General features: G+C 41.1%; 2 protein-coding genes across 2 annotated transcripts; one reads left to right on the top strand and one right to left on the bottom strand.

Annotated features, from left to right (window-relative positions):
• Window positions 1-4362: 4362 nt before the first annotated feature.
• On the bottom strand, window positions 4363-11112 carry pglyrp6 (peptidoglycan recognition protein 6). Its single transcript, XM_033644312.2, has 5 exons — window positions 10961-11112; window positions 7540-8352; window positions 5888-6098; window positions 5493-5787; window positions 4363-4449 (listed from the first exon to the last, which is right to left on the bottom strand). The coding sequence occupies exons 1-5, from the start codon at window positions 11043-11045 to the stop codon at window positions 4420-4422; spliced, it is 1434 nt and encodes a 477-aa protein (XP_033500203.1). The 5' UTR covers window positions 11046-11112; the 3' UTR covers window positions 4363-4419.
• A 3494-nt stretch (window positions 11113-14606) lies between these two features.
• Window positions 14607-20223, top strand: trappc5 (trafficking protein particle complex subunit 5). Its single transcript, XM_033645473.2, has 3 exons — window positions 14607-14703; window positions 16579-16851; window positions 19088-20223. Exons 2-3 carry the CDS (start codon window positions 16582-16584, stop codon window positions 19382-19384), a joined length of 567 nt encoding a protein of 188 aa, XP_033501364.1. The 5' UTR covers window positions 14607-14703; window positions 16579-16581; the 3' UTR covers window positions 19385-20223.
• The last annotated feature ends 522 nt before the right edge of the window (window positions 20224-20745 follow it).

Below are 20745 nucleotides of genomic sequence, written 5' to 3'. Positions count from 1 at the left end.
GTACGTAACGTCGACGGGGAGGGTGACGAGAAGAGTTTCGAGTCAAACACCGGAGACAAGTTGAACAAGTTCAACTTTTACCGGAGCTTCGCTTTTATTCGCCTTTCAGCCCGGTGACGGTGGAGAGGGTGTGTGTGTGTGTGTGTGTGTGTGTGTCAGACTGCGTGCTCACACGCGTTTATTCATTATGTCACTTTATTCTGCGACAAACACCGGACTGAACACTGTTAGCATGTCACACTGATGACGGTGATGACGTCAGACATTATTTTATGGAGACAGGTGAAGTATTGATTATTAATTGTGTCAGTTAAATTTGAGCTGTTGTCAGTTTGACCCACATGTTCAACACTGTGGTTATAACATGGATATAAAACACATCACAGACACACCTCGCAGTGTGAGGTGAGCACAGCTGCCTCAGTTTGTCTTTAAATAGACTAATACAACGTCCTTAAATACTGGAAATCAATAAACGCCTTATTACTGCCTATTACATGATCGTGTGGCGCCTTCTGCTGGCCGGATATGGAACTGTGTGAAAGACACTTTACACTTAGACTTGGATTTAGATCCTAAAAGTAGAAATACCACAGTGCAGAAATACTCTAAGTAAAACTCCTTAATTGAAAAAAATACTTAAATGAAATAGAAGTATTAGCGTTTAATTATTCTCACAGAACTAAAAGTAAAAGTATTCATTATGCAGAATAAAATGGTTATATTATAGGGTTATAATTATTGATTCAGAATACTTTGATGCGTTTATGTGTTCATCACCAATGCTGCAGCCACTGGTCAAAGTATAAATCCTTAACTTATGTGAAAGTAGAAGTACTCCATCACAAGACAAAAATCCTTAATGCCAAATGTTACATTAGTAAATGTACAAAAGTACTGATGAAAATGTACCTACAATACGTAAAGGAAAATTCACTCATTGTGCAGAGTGGACTGTTTCAGAATGATATTGTCATATATCACTGGATTATACTTATTGATGTATTAATGTGTTCATCACTAATGTTGTACTTCTCAGATCTCTTGCTTAAGTAAAAATAAGAATACCTTAGTCTGAAAATACTCCATTACTAGTCCATACCTATTGAGTACAGCATACCATACCATGACTTAGTCAAACCAACAATTAGAAGAAGAAACAACATTGGTCCACAGGGGGAGCTACAGCGATGGGTCGCATTTTAGCCATTTGTAAGCATTTTTCTGTTGTTATAGCGCCACCCAGTTGACAATTAGAGTTAAATTTCTCCAGTCACCTTGAGGCGTCCTGTTCTACATATCTACCAAGTTTAGTAAAAATCCATATGGCGGTTAGGCCTAGATAAGAAATGAGCTCTCTAGCGCCCCCATTTTGTTTGATGGGGTCAATAATGGAGGGATCCCCTCAGATTATGTGTGGTCATATGCCTACAAAGTTGCGTGGTGATGGGTGAAACCCTTGAGATGTTATACACCTTTATGTGATGAGCCACGCCCTCCGCAATATTCATTACCTTATAGAAGCTCAGTTTTAGTAAGTTTTCCAACTTTTGCCAAGAGGGAACTTTAGATATTGGTCCCTAGATTATGTTCACCCAGTTTCATGCAGATCGCTCAAACTTCCTAGGAAGAGATCCATTTGAAGTGTTTTTCAAAAAATTCAAAATGGCGGAAAATCTATATAACCGGAAGTTATGGGTTCTTGAGGCAAATGTGTTCCTCATGAGGAGAGGCATCTCTGTGCAAAGTTTCATGTCTCTACGACATATGGGGCATGAGATATGCCCATTCAAAGTTTGCAACTTCAGTCGGTTGCTATAGCGCCCCCCTTTGGCCAATTGATGTAATATTGCTTCATTCGCATCCTCCCATGACCCTCTACCACTGTGCCAAATTTCACATGGATTGACCAAGTCAGTGAGGAGGAAAACGTGGAACAGACACACAGACAGACAGTCAGTTTTCGTCATTATATAGTAAGAGATGTAAAAGACCTGGGGCCACATTCACAAAGCTTCCTAGTGAAGAGTCGCTCCTGGTGACGAAACGACGAAAAGAAAATTCTTAGAGTTGTGACATTTTCTTAGAATTTTCCCCTTAAAGTTAAGACTAGGTCCTTGTGAAGATGAGAGTTATTCACAGAGCATCCTAGCCCTTAAGGGAGCTCCTAAGGTGAAAAACTGTTAGGGGCAGGAAGGAGGACTTTAAAGAGACTTAAGAGTTTCATAATCAGAGGAGAAAATGGTGGAAACAAGCACATCAGAGAAGTATTCTCCAAACGCTGGATGACAGTAAGTGAAATGCTACAGATTAGTTCGTGCAGGAATAATATGCGTGGTTGATCTCATTTGGGATACACACACATTTACCAATCACAACAGTGCAGCAGTGATGACTTGAGTCTGTCTCAACCTTCAATCAGCAGAGTGATCACACTAACAATGACGACACTTAAACAGTCAGCAGTTCATTTCATTTCCACTGGGTGTCCACACCTTGCAGGCTCACAAAGGGCATGTTTGTGACAACCAATCACGTGTTAAAAAAATGCATCATACCTAGCAACCGGGTCGACCACACCTCCTCACTGAGGTCAAAGTTTCTGTCCCTTCCTTGCTCAGAGTTGCTCTATGAACTTTCCTTAATCACTCCTAAGCTAAGACTCCTTACTAAACGTTTTAGGCTAAGTTAGGAGCTCTCTGAGAGTGTTCTCAGGCTGTTTGTGAAGTATGACACTAAAGACTTATTTTTTTCAAAGCCGATTGACTCACTTAAGGGTGTTGCACAGAATTCCTTAGAAGGTTACCTTAGTTAAGTAACATTTTAAGGCATTTGTTGCATTAAAGGAGATTTTACAGTGGTAAAATACTACAGTTTCTGTGATAACCATTTGTTTGCTTGTGATACCTTAAGTCCTTTGTGCAAGGATTTGACTGACTTTAAGTGTAAGACCTTATCTTGGTCTTATACTGAAGGAGAAAACCTTAAATACTTAAGTGAACACCTCAAGGAAACCTGAAGAAAAGGTCTTGTTATGTGCAACTGATTATACTTTGATAAAGCTAAAGCCTTAGCATGGACTTGAGGGAAAATCTTAATTTAAGGTGTTTTGTGCAACTGGCCCCTGAATAGAAAATGTCACTAAAAGCAGGGGGGAGTGGGAGGTGGCCTCTGGAGCTACAGCCCTGAATATTTTTTAAAAAGATAGATAATGTATGCAGATGTTGTTCATCCTATGATGCTGTTCCCTAAAGAAATCTAAAATAATTGAGTCTATATTCATTTCAGAGTACATTTACTTTGCAGTGTTCAGGATCCTTGACTTAAAGTTAAAGCTGCCATATTATTATGGTATGGATTCAGATGCAGCAGATTCGTCAGCTAAACATTCGTTCTGTGAACTCTAGTCCATCATAAACAAAAACAAAAATATGTTTCCGGATTAGTAATGCTGCTTAAATTCCTACACAATAGTAGCATCAGATAATTTTGGCTCATGGTGTCAGGAGTGAAAATGAGTCATCGTCAGCATTTGTTGTGGTTTCAGAGACAGCTGGAGATCAATTACATACAAAACAGGACTTTTTTCCCTCAGCAATGATCATGTTTTTCTCAAATGGTGTTCAGATTTTTAGGCATTTATTATCTCATTAATGCCCCTGAACCCTCCTAGGTATGGACTTAGCCCTGAATGTTAACGTCTGGCTCCACCCCTGAGTAAACGAGCGTGAGTATTATCAGCAAAATCTACTTAAAGTATCAAAAGTAAAAGTACTCATAATGCAGAATGGCTCTTTTCAAAGTGTTTTATTAATATAGAATGTGGAGTCGATTTAAGATACTTTGTGTGCTGCTGGGTAGATAAGTAGAAGAGTACTGCATCATAAATAAACATATTGTTTGTTTTTTAAATGTAAAAGGTAACATAGTAAATGCAGTTGAGTAAAAGGTACAATATTTCCCCCTGAGATATAATGAAGTAAAAGTAGCATAAAATAGAAATACTCAAGTATAGTCCAAGTATGTCAAAATTGTACTTAAGTTGAGTAAATGTACTTAGTTACATTGCACCACTGGTTGCAGGTGATAAATGTGGAGCAAATTGTAATTACTTAATATATTTATGGATAGCTTTTGAATATCTCCACAGGGTTCAATAACATATCTTAACCTATAATTTATGTATATTATTACATCATGATTTATTAGTTGATTACATTTTGTATTAACAAGTAACTAAAGTTTTCAGATAAAGCAGTGGAGTAAAATAGATACAATATTTCCCTTTTGAATTGTAGGAAGGTAAAAGTACCTCAGACTTGTGCTTAGGTGCAACAAAAGAAAGCTGCAACAATCAGAACATAAATATAAGACAAATATTTATTGTGTTCAGTTTTGATTTATTCAAAGTTTTTCTTCTTAAGCCGATCGTCTTCCTTTCTTGACCTCCTAAGAGAAAGGAAAAGTGAAATATGAGATGCAATAACAGATATGCAGTGATGAAAGAAGTATTCAGGTCTTTTACAAAAGTAATAGTAACAATCCAAAAATACGGATGCATCCATTTGTAAGCATTATTTTACTGGTGTAGCTGCTCGAGAGAGTTTAGTCCAGTGGTTCCCAACTTAAAGGTCGGGCCCCTCCACAGGGTCTCAGGGTAAATCTGAGGGGTCGTGAGATGATTAAATGTGTTGGAAAGAAGAAGAACAATGTCCTGAAGTTGATATTTGTTTTGTGGACAAAATGTGTCTTTGGGGAAACTGCTAATGAAGATAACACCTGAAACGTTTTGGAAAAGTTTGGGAAAGTCACCACTAACAATAGCTGACAGATAAATATGGTAGAAGTTCTGGTGGTAGAAGTATAAAGTACAAAATATTAAGTACTCAAATGAGGTACAAGTGCCTCAAGCTTACTCATAAGCACTGTACTTTACACATATGCATTTACACATACCCATGCAATGAACAAAAAACGGAGACCTGTGTGCCCAAAAATACTGTGAGAACCATCAGTTGGGATGATTTGCAAAACAGAAGAGAGCACTGCTCCAAATACCAAGGTGCTCCTGCTCTCATTAGACAAACCCTGTCTGTCCTGACATGTCCAACAAGGATTAAGAGACATAATGAGGGACGCCACACCCATATGGAAAAGGCTAAATCAGGGTATTCAAGCGACATTGTGCAACTTTTTTACCTTGAAATAACAGCTTCAACATGTATATTTCGGCGCTTTGAGCTCCACAGGCTGAGTGCCATCTAGTTCCATTATACCAGAGAGAGGGCAGACATCTCTACAGCTGATATCTCTAACACTCTGCAACTCACACCAAAACAATCTAGACTGATAAATAGCACTACAGGTAAGAGGAAAATGTATTTTTGATTTTGGGGTGAACTGTCCCTTTAAGGGCAGTTTGGAGCAGATGACACCAGTTCTCTTCTGGACATTCAATTCATTCCTATCAGAGAGCTGATGCGTGTACGTACCCCGTAGTGTTCCCAGCCTCTGATCTCATTATAGAGAGCGTCTCCAGGACAGGAAGTGTTCACCACCTGTCTGTGTCCCTGCAGGGTGAAGTTGGCAACCAGTCGGCCACCACCGACAGCGCATGATGCCAGCTGATCTCTCACCAGCCCCATGGAATGCTGGGAGGGGAGCCTGGTGGCGTAGTCTCCGATGAAGGAAACCCCGTAGCCTATGGAGTTGTGTCCGAGGGTGTGGGCTCCTTGCCAGAGCCAGCCTCGGCCCTCGTAGATGTACCCGTCAGAGCCTGCGACAAAGCTTTGGGAGAGCAGAGTATCTCAGACGTTTGTAAGCTGGGTGATGAATTTCACACATGTGCTATGTTTTTGACATGAGACCTAAACTCGACCACTCGTACCTGTATCCTATGTCGTCCCAGCCTCTGTCCTCCTGGTGGAAGCGCTGCATGGAGCGCATGTCTGCAGAGCACTGCTCTAAGGTCAGACAGGGCTGGCTGGGTGTGTGAGTGTGGTGGATGTACATGAAGGACAGAGGGAGGGACAGGTTGGTGGGGGTTCCTCTGTATGGCTCTGCACCCCACATACAGCGAGGGATCATGGGTGGGCAATCTGAAACACATTCACAGAGTGTGACCACAGCTGGTTAGTATATGTTAGTTAATTTAAAGCTGGGGTAGGCAGTTTTATTTTGGGCTCACTGGGCAAAAGTCCCATAATAAACCATGTCAGGTCACCCGCGAGTGTAAACACTGACTGACAGGACCAGACTGGCCGACCCGTATGCTCTCGCTCAGTGGACAGATGATGTCACAGGAAGCTTTGTGGTTGATTACTATGCCAATCTTACAAAGCAGGACGACACTTGAACGGTTTCCTCCAGTTTGTTTTGCTATCAAAGCTACCGTTAGCTAATGTGCTAAAAAGTTAGCGTTACAGAGAAATCTAATATTCCTCTTAATACGTCCCCAGTTTCTGATGAGTTGGACATGATAACCCTTACTGCACATAACGTTATTCATCCCTACAACAGGAAATACTTTTTCCCTAACCTGATATGAAGTGAGAGCATTTTTAATGATCGCCTCCGTCCAGTCCTTTTGTCTTATCATATTTGACCATAGTTATCTTTGTTTTCATTGACGGGCAGTGGCGGCTGGTATGTGACACAACAAGATGACATTTTAAGACTCCTATGTAGCCTACAGCCCTGTGGTGGCGAGTCGTGCTTTGCCTCCAGCTGATGAAGTGACGTCGGCCCTAAAAGGGTTTATAAGACAGTCCGGCAATAAACTAAACAAAACACGTAACAACATCGGCAAAGTGTTTCAGAAATGGAGAGAAAATGTTGTTAAGAGTTAAGCCTTGTGCTTAACATTCATGTTTATGCAGCTAGCATTAGCTAAAGCCTCAAATTAGAGTGTGTCCTCCACCTCACTCCTCCACTACAGACCACTTCACTGGGAGGAGAACCAGGTAGCAGCCGCAGCAACACAAATCCAGACAGTGCAAAGCCCAGCTATGAGGGACCAGACAGCCCCGACTCCCGCCGGATCAGCAAACTTTCTGTTGCTGCTGTTACACAGGTTAGACCCCTGTGACACCCGGCGCTGGGGGGTAAGTGCTGGCTGAACTTGAGCTGCTACAGCCTCAACTGAAGGTCAGTCTCCTAAGCTGTTGCCCAGTGTCCTGGCAAAGCAGTCCACAGTGGTGGGGAGCGAGGCGGAGGGACTGTGAGATGGCTATCAGCTTATTTTTGTCTCATTTGTGGTCTGATAAGAAGAAGAGAGAGGCAAGGAGGGGCTGAGAGAATGAACTGCACGCAACTCTACAATGAAATAAGGTTAAATAAATCAATATACGGGAAACACTGGGTTATTGTATAAAGCGTGTGCATATGCCTGTGGTCGTCTGGTGGGAGGGGCTTAGGATTTCCAGATTTCTGCCTACCTCAGCTTTGAGTAAATACATAATAATCAGCATTTATTATTCTCGATTTTGAAGACCACAATAGTTTCCTTTCACTTCTTCTGTGGTTTGGTCTCGTGCTCACCCATGTACATGTGGACGAACTCTTTCATTCCCTCTCTGACCACAGCTGTCAGCTGCTTCTTCTCCTTCACGTCCATCTTTGAGCGCCCCTTCAGTCTCCGCTGCAGCTCTACTGACTTCACCACCTTTCTGGTCAACAATGGAGGGACAACCAGTCCTCTGAAGTTCTCCCTGCGGCGTCTGCTGATGAGGCGTGGGGCTGCGTCCAGTCCTTTGCTGCCCAGCTGGTGGCAGTAGTACTCTGTCAGCAGGCTGCTGAGCTTGAGAGGACGTTTAGATTTGTCAGAGACCTCCATGCCTAGAACCACGCCGTCCATGCCTCCGTTGACCTGAGCAGTGGTGAGCACAGAGGGGCTGTCCAGGAGGGTGAAGACTTGTGGAGAGGTGAGGCTGTCCCAGCAGCCGTCAGGTCCCAGACGCTGGGTGAGAGGAGAGCTGGACAGGTCTTTGGCCAGAGTGAGCTGGTACAGGCCCCGCACACGCCCCGCCGTCTTGGAGAGGAGACCAGCCTCGATGCCCAGGAGGAGCGGTGTGAGGGCAACAGTGGTGCCGTCAGGTGTCAGAACTACACCTTCCTCTTTAGTGTCTTCAGTCATCCTGTGATGCATGGCCTTCTTAATGTAACCTGAGAGGTGAGTGCCAATTTCAGGACCACTAGAGTTGGCGTTACCGAGGAAGTGCTGGATGAATGCATCATTAAGGCCAGCTGCCCGCCGCAGCCTCCTCAGCACAGCTACTGGCTCTGATGCAGGGTGCCCAGCCTCCACCTGCTTCACCGCCTTGATGAAGTCATTCATGTGCCGGGAAAATGAGGCTGGGGACGAGAACAGGACACACATAAAAATCTTTGTCATCAGATGAAAATAAATCTCTGTAGCCCCACACAACCTCACCCTCTTATGTTTGTTTTTTTTTAATATGTCAAATTAATTTATTCATTCATTCATTTTTTAGTGACGCTGAGATTATATTAAGCCACATAAAACAAAAAATAAAATGATTTAAATTAAAACAATTTAACATTTATTGATATAAATAAAACATGACATATAATAAATGGCTGAAATAAAATAAAATTATTCTTCACCATTTGTAAACAGGATAATGCACAATGAGGCACATAAAAATACTTTTTTTACTTTACTGAGGTTTTTTTTTTTTTTGGTACATGTGCTTGATTTTTTGCAAGAACTGTGAGCCATAGAAATAAAACAAACTCAAACCATGATGTCAATATTTGATCGGCCACGTTAAACCCTTTCATATTAAGAATAGGGCTTCTTTTATTATTTTTACTTTATTTTTTATTCTATTTTAATAATTTTCTGTGTCCCTGGAGTCATGTTTTCCCTGTTAGTTAGTACTCTCTCGCCCCCCAAAAAATAGATATATACATGAAAAATTAAAAAGACAAGACCAGAATATTAGGAGGAACTATAGTTAAAAAAAAATAAAAATAAAAATCATAATTTACTGTGTGTCCCTGAAGCCATCTTGCACTGTTTGTAGTTTCGCATCTTCCAAAACAAAACAAAAAAAATTTCCATTTAGACCATTTTCAGGAAGTGTCGCACTTTTTTGGAGGGAATTCAAAGACGTAAAGTCGGGTAAATTAAGTAGATAGTTGGTCCAATCAAAAAATATATAAACATATTTGATATAATTATAAAACTTATATTTCTGGGCAGAAGATTAGCTAGATAAATCTGCATCACTCACAGAACCAAGGCTAATTGATTTGGCCATCTTGTAGTTTGCAGTTGCCAGCCATTTAGTTTGTGGTCCAGACTGTGTTTGTTTAACACACACACCTTCTTGTCTCTCTCTCTCTCTCTTTCTCTCTCTCTCTCTCTCTCTCTCTCTCTCTCTCTCTCTCTCTCTCTCACACACACACACCCATGTTTGTATATAGTGACTAGTTAGTCTTTGTGTGATTTGTTTGTTTTGCTTTCATTATGAAGAAATACTTTCGAAATCACACCTGCAGTCTGTTTGATATTACATAAGAGCGAATGAAAAGTCGTCCTCTGCTGCGTCAAGAACTCAATACTCCTTCAATATTTGTTATTTATACAGCAACTTTTATTATAGTTTTTAATTTAACTATTACTCAGAGTTCCAAATTGATAGTTTTGTTGTATTTTATGAGACTGAAACTATATTAATAGGCTATCATTTTTCCCTTTTCAGGAATGGTACTCCTCGAGGTGATTTAATGCACATTAAGTCACATTATTTAACATAATTAATAATAATCATTAATTATTTCCAATAGCCATTTCGACACTTTGAACCACAAGTTCCCAATAATTGGAGACGAGTTATGAGGTCAGGTCCCAACAATCTACTGACAATGGTCTCAAGCTTTTATGTCTTGTTGGCAAGTATCACATCCATAAAGCTAGAGTGCTTCGGATTCGTCAAATATCCAACTGTTGTTTGTGTTGAACTACAATATCTCTCAAATAATTGATAAAATTATGTCTAATGAAAACAAATAAAGTGTATTATATCCAGGGTTTCATCTCCCTCATAATGTTTCATGTATGCATTTTTTGTTTGATTTTGCTGTTTGACATGTGATGTTAAAATGACCACTTTCAATGTTTTATAATCAAATATGTTTATGAACAATGTCATGTTATATCTGAAAAAAGATCAATAAAAAAATTTAAAAAATCTGAGCCTCTCTGAGCACTTTTAGTAGAGGTCAATTGACAGTGTGAACATACCCTGAGTGGTTATTGCAGCCTGTTTTGCTGCTACAGGCTGCAACGCTATCACTCAATACTGGACCAGTTCAAAAATTTTAGTTTCTAGTAATCACTGAAGACAAAGACGATGGTCTTGGACACGGGTCCATGTCATTGGTCCGACAGCCCATTAGTCTAACCCTAACCCTAACCAAGTGGTTTTTGTGCCTTAACCTAACCAGACCTTAACCACAGGGCATCATGATGATTTCGGAACAATGGTATAATATGGTCGGAACAATGGGCAGTTCCCCTTGGACACTTTCCTAATATTTGCTTCAATTTTTAATTTAGAATCCAAGACAAAATACCTTGGTATCTGAACTGATTTTTCTTTCTAAACAATATTCATTATTATTATTATAGCAATTGTAATAATATTCATTATTATAATTGCTATTATTTCAGCTGTAGCTCATGTATTAGTCTATGTGAGGTCACACATGGACAAAAAAGTACATGTGTTAGCTGTTCACGTTCAACAGAGTAAAAGTTCTTCAGTGAAGAGGTACAAATGGCCAAGAAGACACAAAAAATGTCCGTGCTGAATTTGTCTGAGTAATAAAAAACATTAAATCAATACTGTTTCTGTCACTCTAAATAATCTAATATATCAATTGTCATAATTCATCTCACAAAACTGGTGAAAACATGAACAAATGTCTTTACCTTCTGCATTTGTGCTGACCAGCACCACCACAACAAGAGCCAGGGTCTGTCTCCAGCAGCCTTTATCCATCCTGAACACCTCCATCTCCGAGCTCTAAATGCCTGCTACCTCGTTGTCTCTCTTACTTATACAGTTCACGTGCAGAGTAAGTGGGTGGTTATGCAACAGTTGTGGACATACTGTAGATACGCCTGCGTTCAATCTGTTGGCGTGGCCCACTGAGCAATGTGGGAAACTGGCACCTGCAATGTGGGCAGTGTGGAGTCGTTTGTCCTTTCCGCTCAAGGTCTTCCCACTAACAACACACACACTGTCTGTGACGGACACGGACATTTTCGAGAAATTCTCAAGTTCTGTAAAAGTAATGTAGTCATGTTGTCGCAGTTGATGAGGCTAGTGCTTGTGAAACAAACCTCCTGGGAATCAAATCATTCCGTATAAAAACTGTACAAATCCCTGGCAGTCCTCTGTGAGGCAATACGCATGTTCTCCATAACATTCAGAAAACACAAAGCCAGGGCTGCAAAACTGAGGAAGTCCCAGAGCCATGAATCACGTGTTAGCTGGGCAGCAGCGACAGAGTATATCAGCACACTGATTTAGTCATCATTGATTTTCATGTCAGGTTTATATGTGCACGAACTGGTGGGACTAGAAGACACAGATTCGTGGTTACAGCAGTCACATGAGGACAAGAACAGGAAGTGGACATTGTCTGAGGGTGAACTGGAAAATACATTGCAGAAGGTCTGGGATGCAAATAACAAAGGTCATAAATCTGTTCACTGTATTAATAAAGACGTTTAGAAGGAGGAACAAGAGCGATAAGGTGATGTTGAGGGAACTAGCATGACTTGTAAAACACAAGTGAAACTATTAACATTAATAACTGCTGCATTTCACTGCTGCTGAAAGTAAACCAGCATAATATACACTTTACCTGGGACATGTGCTCATTATCTGCTGTGAAAATGGTCTGTAAATACAATTACTTTGGAAACAACACTGCTGATACCATAGCCTGGTTTCCAAGGCTCAGCTTTGCAAAGTTTATTCAAACCAGTCACCAGGTCACAGGTGTGGTTAGAACCCAGATGCAGCACCACAGACAAGGACAGTTTCTACTAGTGTTTAATGAAACCACTTATCAAACACGGAGTAAGTAGGCAGATGAAAAAACAGTGACGGTCAATTTGTTTGCTTGAAACCTTCCAAGACACAGGTGTAGTACCTGGTGTGGTGCACCGAAGCAGAGAACAGACGTGTCAGTGGCGTCTGCTGGATGCACACAAAAAACAAACAGTTCAAACGCGCAATGGCGGAATGTGCAGCCACACGGTGAAGCAATCCAAAGAAGTTCACAGGTGGATGAACAGGTAAACTCACTCTGCAGAACTGCGTGGCAATCTCTCCAAACAGCCACAAGCAACAGGCAAACAAAAACCAGGAACGTGGAAGCAGAGTTCTTGGTCGGGGACAGAAGGTAGAGTGGTTTACTGGAGAGAAGACGAAACAGGAGAGTCAGGAGCAGGTGGGGTTGGAAATGAGGAAGCAGTCCGGGAACAAATGCTGGAAAGTCTCTCATAAATGACAAAGAACAATTTGGTAAGGAGAGTCTGTGAAGTGGGAGTCTTTATACCAGCAGGAGGTAAAGATCCACAGGTGAGAGGCATTAGCTTGACGAGATGGGTGTGGTGGATCGGCAGGATGAGAGATGTGTGGTTAGGTGATAGGCTGGCAAGTAGGTGTGGTGGAGAGACGGATTGGGTGGATATTTACTGGGTAAAGAGAGTGGCATGTATGGCAGGTGAAAAGTGCCCACTGTGACAGATTTTTGACAGGAAACACATGATGCTCATCAAGCAAACACATCAGTATGAAGCACCCAAAATATGTTAACACCTGTCTTGCTCTCAGGTTTACTGCCAATATAGGAGACAATCTGGGGTTTGAAAAATAGAAGTTTTGGTACACCGCTCATTGTGGCACTATTTTCCCCAACACTGCTGCCAGCTGTTAAAGGACCATGACCGTTTTATAGCTTCCAAAGGGGCCTCCGCCAGGGTTGTCACTTGTCTCCGATCCTTCATGGACAGGGTCTCAAGCAACAGCTGTGGGGAGGAATTTGTCCAGTCTGGGGACCTCAGATTTACATCACTGCTTTCTGATGATGATGTGGTTCTGTTGGCTTCATCACACTGTGACCTCCAGTATGCACTGGGGCGGTTTGCCGAGTGTGAAGCAGTCAGGATGAGAGTCAGCACCTCCACAACTAAGGCCATGGGAGAGAGCTACTGCCTCAAGCAAGGGAGTTCAAGTATCTCATGGTCTTGTTCACAAGTGAAGATAGAATGGAGTATGAGATGGATCATGGCGAAGGGGACGCTAAACCAAAAGGTGAACTTTTCAATTTACTGGTCCATCTACGTCCCAGCCTTCACCTATGGTCATGAGCTCTGGGTAGTGACCGAAAGAATGAGATCGCAGATACAAGCGGCTGAAATGAGTTTCCTTTGTGGGGTGTCTGGGCTCGGGTCCATGTCATTGGTCCGACAGCCCATTGGTCCAACATCCCATTAGTTCTACATCCCATTAGTCCTACATCCCATTAGTCCTACATCCCGTTGTTCCGATATGTGATTGCCACTTTCTTTTTCATTTTAACCCACACCATGATCTTTTCCTAACCCTAACCAAGTGTTTTTTGGGCTTAAACCTAACCAGACCTTAACCACAGGGCATCATGATGATTTCGGAACAACAGGACTTCGGAACAATGGGTTTAATATGGTCAGAACAATGGAAGTCGTCAGACCAATGGGTTGTCAGAAAAATGGGCTGTCGGACCAATGGGCAGTTCCCTCTGGGCTCAGCCTTAGAGATAGGGTCAGGAGCACGAACCTCCGGAGGAAGCTCTGAGTAGAGCCGCTGCTCCTTCACAGTGAAAGGGGTTAGTTGAGGTGGTTCGAGCATCTGATCAGGATGCCTCCTGGGTGCCTCCTGTTAGAGGTGTTCTGGGCACGTCCAACTGGTAGGAGGCGCCAGGGTAGACCCAGAACACACGGGAGGGATTACATATCTCATCTGGCCTGGGAACACCTTGGGATCCCCCAGGAGGAGCTGGGGAGAGGGACGTCTGAGGTACGTTGCTTGGCCTGTTGCCCCCATGACCCTGCCCGGGATATGCAAATGAGGATGGATGGATGGATGGATGGACTCTGTCGCCTTTTTTTCAATTGGTTATTTGATGAAATGGATAAGCAGTTAGCTACTCGGCCAAATGGTTATTTCTTAATATGAGGATATTTTATATGGTGTTTTAGATTATGAAGATTGATAACTCTTATTTTTTCTCTCATTATTGTAAGACTGTTTCCATATTTTCATCAACAACACAGCTATTGCATCTGACTTAAAAATGTTGCTTCCAAAAAGGTGCATGTGACTTTCTTCAAAAAAGAAAAACAAACAATAAATGTAAAAATATTGTTAATTAACTAGATTATCATCCGCATGTTTATGACGTTTTAACATTAAAGATTTATTATTTTAAAAAAGTAATGAAAAGGTATGGTCACTTCTGTTCCGTCTGTTAGCACGCTCCCGTACAGTAGGGGGCGGTGTGTCATTTAAACGGTGGTTGAAGTCGCGAGTAAGCAAAACGTAAAGGAGGAAGTAGACGAAGAAGAAGAAGCGGAAGAAGAAGAGGAAGCTGGTCAGTCGCTTGTCTTTTCTCCAAAAGGTTCGTTTTTTCTGCAAATAAACACCCAGAACTGATCACCAGTTGTCTCCTCTGTATTTGTCTTTTTATTAAAACGTGTATGTTTCCGCTGCTGGAAGGCTCGCGTGCTGTTAACCTAACAGGAAGTACCAGTTAGCATGTTTGGCTAGGAAGCTAACAGCTAGTGTCGATCAGCTGTTTGTTGTGTTTGAAGGCTCAAACTGAGCTTTAGGAGAAACACGGTGGGTCGTTAACAGATCCTGTGTTTTAGTTAAGCTTATATAAAGTATAAATTGTATTTGTAACGCGGATAATCCCGTCAATTTGATGTAATCCCACATTTTACTTCAATCTGGTGGAAGAAACGTCACAAGTGGGATTATTATAATGACATTTATGGTAAATTAGTGAGTCAATTGATCAGTTGCTCGTCTCTGAGTACTTTGAAAAGCGCCATAGAAGTGTGTTATTGTTATCATTATTATTATTAAAAATTAATTGACAATAACTTGCTTAGAGACAAGTCTTTTAAATAATTCTTTCAGCAATATGATGAACAATATCTGTTTAAATCTCATCAAATATGAAGATATAATAGTTTTATTTGTTTTATATTATGGTATATTTTTTGTTTTTGGTGGGTGCACAAAATAATAATATAATAATAATATGATGATGCAGTTCTGGGGTCTGGGAAATCCAGATGCTTTTTTTTCAGTTCATTTTTTTAAAATTCATTTATATGTATTGTTATTATTATTATTAGGGATGCACCATAATATCGGCACATCATCTGTATTGGCCAGTATCAGCTGAATCAGAATTTGCTAAAATGCTTTTTCTTACTTTGCACAATGAATGAATATTACATACACTGACACAAGTATTGTATTTCATGTCTCGAGTATGCATGTATAATATGATCTTAATTCCACTACAGATGAGACTTGATCACTAAAATTAGGTGGGGAAAAATTACAAATAAGTTGTTGTATATTTCCATATCGGATATCGGCAAAAAAATCCAATATCGTGCATCCCTAACTGTTATTATGACATTTTACAGACTAAACAGTTAATCTGAAAAATAAATAAATATGGCATAGTGGAATACTGATTAGTTGCAGCCCTCTGTCAGTTTAGTTAGCTTTCAAAAAAGACTTCATAATATTACAACTGCATATTTGATATCTGTCTAAAGTTATTGGTGACTGCTTTTTTTAATATTCTGAAAGGCGTTAAGTTAAGTTAATGTATTTAAAATGTATTTTTTAACATTACACAGTAAAGATCTTTTTTTGTTTGGTTTAGTTTAATTTATTTCAGTCATTTCCAACATATAAAAGTCAAATACACTGGTAGATAGTCAATAAACATTAAGTAGATTTTTTTTAGCATTAAAGACAAATACAGGACTGAAAAGGGTTAGGCTGAAACCTTAGCTTAATACACCTGCCCTTTTTACATTTATTATTTTTGTCAGCTTCCTTTAAATTACACAGGGCAATAAAAGAAAGTAACAGAAACTTAGTATATTTATATATATATATATATATATATATATATATATACATTATATAGGCCTTTTGTCTACCCAAAAATCCCAAACACATTTCATGTACACTCTGGTGTTCATATTTCAGTGTTCAAACAGGTAACTTACAGGTTCTCAAACTGATGGCATGAGGAGCGGTAGCATCATTATAGCAGCACCACTAGTTGGGAAATACTGCTATTGTCCATGAACATGAATTGTGCAGATATCTGTGTCAATACATGTAAAAATAAAAAATAGTACACACGCCCAGTTTCCTGTTAGCTAACAACACTGACTAGTTATGATCTGCATGTGTGTGTTAGGAGATACTAACCTGTGCTGCTGTCACTCTCCAACAGAAAATGGACACGCGGTTCACTCGGGGAAAATCCAACATCCTGGAGCGCCCCCTGACCCGCCCCAAGACTGAGGTCAGCGTGAGCGCTTTTGCCCTGCTGTTCTCAGAGATGGTCCAGTACTGTCAGAGCCGCGTGTACTCGGTGTCGGAGCTGCAGACACGCCTGGCGGACATGGGCCAGAGTGTGGGAGCCAGCATGCTGGACGTGCTGGTGCTGAGAGAGAAGAACGGGAAGAGGGAGACCAAAGTGCTGAATATGCTGCTCTTCATCAAGGTGAGCTGATGTAAAGTACCAACACATTCTCACTCTGACCTCGTCACATATTGACGTTTGGTCATGGACTTTCCACGTCCAAATACGACGTGCAAGATACCCTGGGTGCACTGGTTGTTGACGTTGTGAGACGCTATGTCAAGTTCTGCCTGTTACATGCATTGTCTTCTTTCAAGATACACTTCTGTTTTCACAGGAAATTTAACACTTACATACAGTCTCTTTCAAAATAAACAACAACACAGCACGTGGTTAGGTTTAGGAAAAAAGAACAGGCTTTGGCTTTCTAATCTTAGGGGATGCGAACACCACTCTCTCGGGTGAAAGTCAGTGTTTGTTGGACCCAACGCCCACCCAGTTGGACTTTTGCTGCCTTGACTTTCATCCTTGTCCCACCGTGTTTTGCCCCTGACGCCTCAGGGCGCCGATAAACTAAAACAGCAACAAGCTACAGTCAGGTCCATAACTATTTGAACAATGTTACAGTTGTCATCATTTTGGCTCTGTACACCACCACAATGGGTTTTAAATGAAACAATGAATACCTGCTTAAAGTGCAGACTCTCAGCTTTCATTTAAGGCTTTTTTCAAAAATGTAGTATGAACCGTGTAGGAATTACAACCATTTCTTCACACAGTCCCCCGACTTTAAGGGCTCATAAGTATTTGGACAAACTAACATAATCATCAATTAAACAGTCAGTTTTAATACTTGGTTGCAAATCCTTTACAGTCAATGACTGCCTGAAGTGTTGGACACATAGGCATCATCAGATGCTGGGTTTCTTCCCTGGTGATGCTCTGCCAGCCCTTTACTGCAGCCGTCTGCACTTCCTGCTTGTGTTTTGGGTGTTTTGCCCTCAGTTTTGGCTTCAGCAAGAGAAACGCATGCTCAGTTGGATTCAGGTCAGATGATATGACTTGGCCATTGCAGAACATTCCACTTCTTTGCCTTAAAAATGTCTTTGGTTGCTTTTGCAGTATGCTTCAGGTCAATGTCCATCTGCACTGTGAAGCATCGTCCAATGAGTAGAAGCATTTAATTGAATCTGAGCAGATAATGTAGCCCCAAACACTTCAGCTTTCATCCTGCTGCTCTTGTAAGCAAGACAAGACTTCACTAGAATAAATACAGAGGGTTTATCACAAGATGCAAACCATTGGTTAGCCTTAAAAATGGAAGGCCAGATTAGAGTTTGTCAAAAACCATCTAAAAAGCCTGTACAGTTGTGGAACAGCATACTATGGACAGATAAAACAAAGATCAACTACCAGAATGATGGGAAGACAAGAGAAGGAAGAAGGGAAGGAACTGCTCATGATCCAAAGCACACCACCTCATCAGTGAAGCATGGTGGAGGTACTGTTATGTCATGGCCATGTATGGCTGCCAGTGGAACTGGTTCTCTTGTATTTATTGATGATGTGACTGCTTACAAGAGCATCAGGATGAATTCTGAAGTGTTTGGGGCACCATTATCTGCTCAGATTCAACCAAATGCTTCAAAACTCATTGGACGATGCTTCACAGTGCAGATGGACATTGACCTGTAGCATACTGCAAAAGCAACCAAAGACATTTTTAAGGCAAAGAAGTGGAATGTTCTGCAATGGCCAAGTCATATCATCTGACCTGAATCCAACTGAGCATGCGTTTCTCTTGCTGAAGCCAAAACTGAGGGCAAAACACCCAAAACACAAGCAGGAAGTGCAGACGGCTACAGTAAAGGGCTGGCAGAGCATCACCAGGGAAGAAGCCCAGCATCTGATGATGCCTATGTGTCCAACACTTCAGGCAGTCATTGACTGTAAAGGATTTGCAACCAAGTATTAAAACTGACTGTTTAATTGATGATTATGTTAGTTTGTCCAAATACTTATGAGCCCTTAAAGTCGGGGGACTGTGTGAAGAAATGGTTGTAATTCCTACATGGTTCATACTACATTTTTGAAAAAAGCCTTAAATGAAAGCTGAGAGTCTGCACTTTAAGCAGGTATTCATTGTTTCATTAAAAACCCATTGTGGTGGTGTACAGAGCCAAAATGACGACAACTGTATCATTGTCCAAATAATTATGGACCTGACTGTACGTATCATGCCGACGTTAAAGACACCTGCCGCAAGTCACAACCCAGCGCCGGATCCCGACGACTTCGGAGTGAGACCAGGCTCAAAGTGCAGCTGATGGTTTTAGAGTCGAGTAACTTCTTAACTAACAGTTTTCTTTCCTTTCAGGTGAATGTGTGGAAGTCTTTGTTTGGGAAGGAGGCCGACAAGCTGGAGCAGGCCAACGATGATGACAAGACCTATTACATCATAGAAAAGGAGCCACTTATCAACGCGTACATCTCTGTGCCCAAGGAGAACAGCAGCTTGAACTGCGCTGCCTTCACCGCGGGCATCGTGGAGGCCATCCTCACACACAGCGGCTTCCCCGCCAAGGTCACCGCCCACTGGCACAAAGGCACCACGCTGATGATAAAGTTTAACGAGTCAGTCATAGCCAGGGACAAAGCTCTGGACGGCAGATAAAAGACTGGAGAGATGTTTATCCATACAGGATGAATGAAATCATCCGGGTCCAGACTGGTGTTTGTTCCTGACTGAATTTCCTTGTGGTAACTTATGAGACAGGATGAAGGGATGACGGCAGCGTAATGAGCCACGTTTAGAGCAGAAACATGCTGTGGCTCCATGTTTTTATGGATCATCTCACTCCTGTTAGTCCTCATCAAGTGTCACAAAGTTGTTTACTGAAGATCACTTTTAATTTGTGGTTTCACGTCACAGTTTTGCATCACAGATCATCCATCATTTTGGTGTTTTCAACAGTACTCCTCTGACTTCTAAAGGTCCAGTGTGTCATTTATAGTTTATAATCACTTGAAAATAAGATTTGTTTTTGTTATTTTAGAATGAGCCATTTGTATCTACATACAGAGTGGGTGCTATTCCTGAACTGACAAACCAAACACTGTCTCTGCATAGGGCCATTCATGTTTTCTCATCAGCCACCGTAGTTCTACATGCTTGGGGAGAAGTTTCAGTTGGTTGCAATCTGCATTCTCACCACTAGATGGCACTAAATCCCACACACTGGACCTTTAAGTCCAACAGGTCAACATGTTTTAATGAAATAACCTTTATTAAATAATGTCACCAGGCTTTGGGAAAGTGTGATTGCACTTCTACACTATTTCTAGACTTTGTTAAGATTAAAAAAAAAAAAAAAAATCAGTTAGTCAACAGATTATTCGAGGAATGAAAATACTTGTGATGACAGCCATTGCCTCATAGTGTGAAAGTGAAGTTGCTCTTTTAATTTGAGCATCCCTTGTTTCTATGATGTCAATAAACATAGTGTCACAACACCTTTTAATGCTACACAATGTTTTCTTTTACAGAGAGAGGTCCAGACTGTGAGATTATTTCTTAAAGGTTTTTTTTCTCTGTTTCATTCCAGCTGCATGTTTCATCTCTGTAAAATAGATTCTTAATCAGGGCGGTAGCTACTGGTGATGACACTGAGGTCGTATCCTGTGTGTCTTTGCATGTGTGTGTGACTTCGGGGGTTATAGACAACACAGTGGAGTTAGTGTTCTAAAATGACAAACAGTGCTTAAACATAGGCGCTGATTCACAAAAGGATTGCACATTTTTTGCAGCTGCTAATCCAACATGTAGGGGACAAAAAGAAACTGTATTCTCAAAGCACCTGCAAAGAATCAAGTACACCTCCTGACCTCAGTTTATCTACAGTCTTGCTACGACCCTGCTGAATGTGTTTCATGTGCTTATTATAACTGATGGCACTGTTCATTTCTCTGTTAAACTTAAAAAAAATTCTGTACTAAAATAAAAAAAAATGTGAAGTGGCACTTGAGCCTGAGTCA

Source organism: Epinephelus lanceolatus, chromosome 18 (assembly GCF_041903045.1).
Source record: "Epinephelus lanceolatus isolate andai-2023 chromosome 18, ASM4190304v1, whole genome shotgun sequence".
Taxonomy (NCBI): domain Eukaryota; kingdom Metazoa; phylum Chordata; class Actinopteri; order Perciformes; family Serranidae; genus Epinephelus; species Epinephelus lanceolatus.
This window is presented reverse-complemented; position numbering and strand designations above follow the sequence as displayed.

Bases quoted from the DNA above. Each gene is read 5' to 3' on its own strand.
- pglyrp6 (XM_033644312.2), bottom strand. From the start codon at position 11,045: ATGGAGGTGTTCAGGATGGATAAAGGCTGCTGGAGACAGACCCTGGCT. The intron at 8,353-10,960 runs GTAAAGACATTT...TCTCGTCCCCAG, and splicing joins GGTCAGCACAAATGCAGAAG to CCTCATTTTCCCGGCACATG. The intron at 4,450-5,492 runs GTACGTACACGC...CCTTTCTCTTAG, and splicing joins GAGGCTGGGAACACTACGGG to GAGGTCAAGAAAGGAAGACG.
- trappc5 (XM_033645473.2), top strand. From the start codon at position 16,582: ATGGACACGCGGTTCACTCGGGGAAAATCCAACATCCTGGAGCGCCCC. The intron at 16,852-19,087 runs GTGAGCTGATGT...CTTTCCTTTCAG, and splicing joins ATATGCTGCTCTTCATCAAG to GTGAATGTGTGGAAGTCTTT.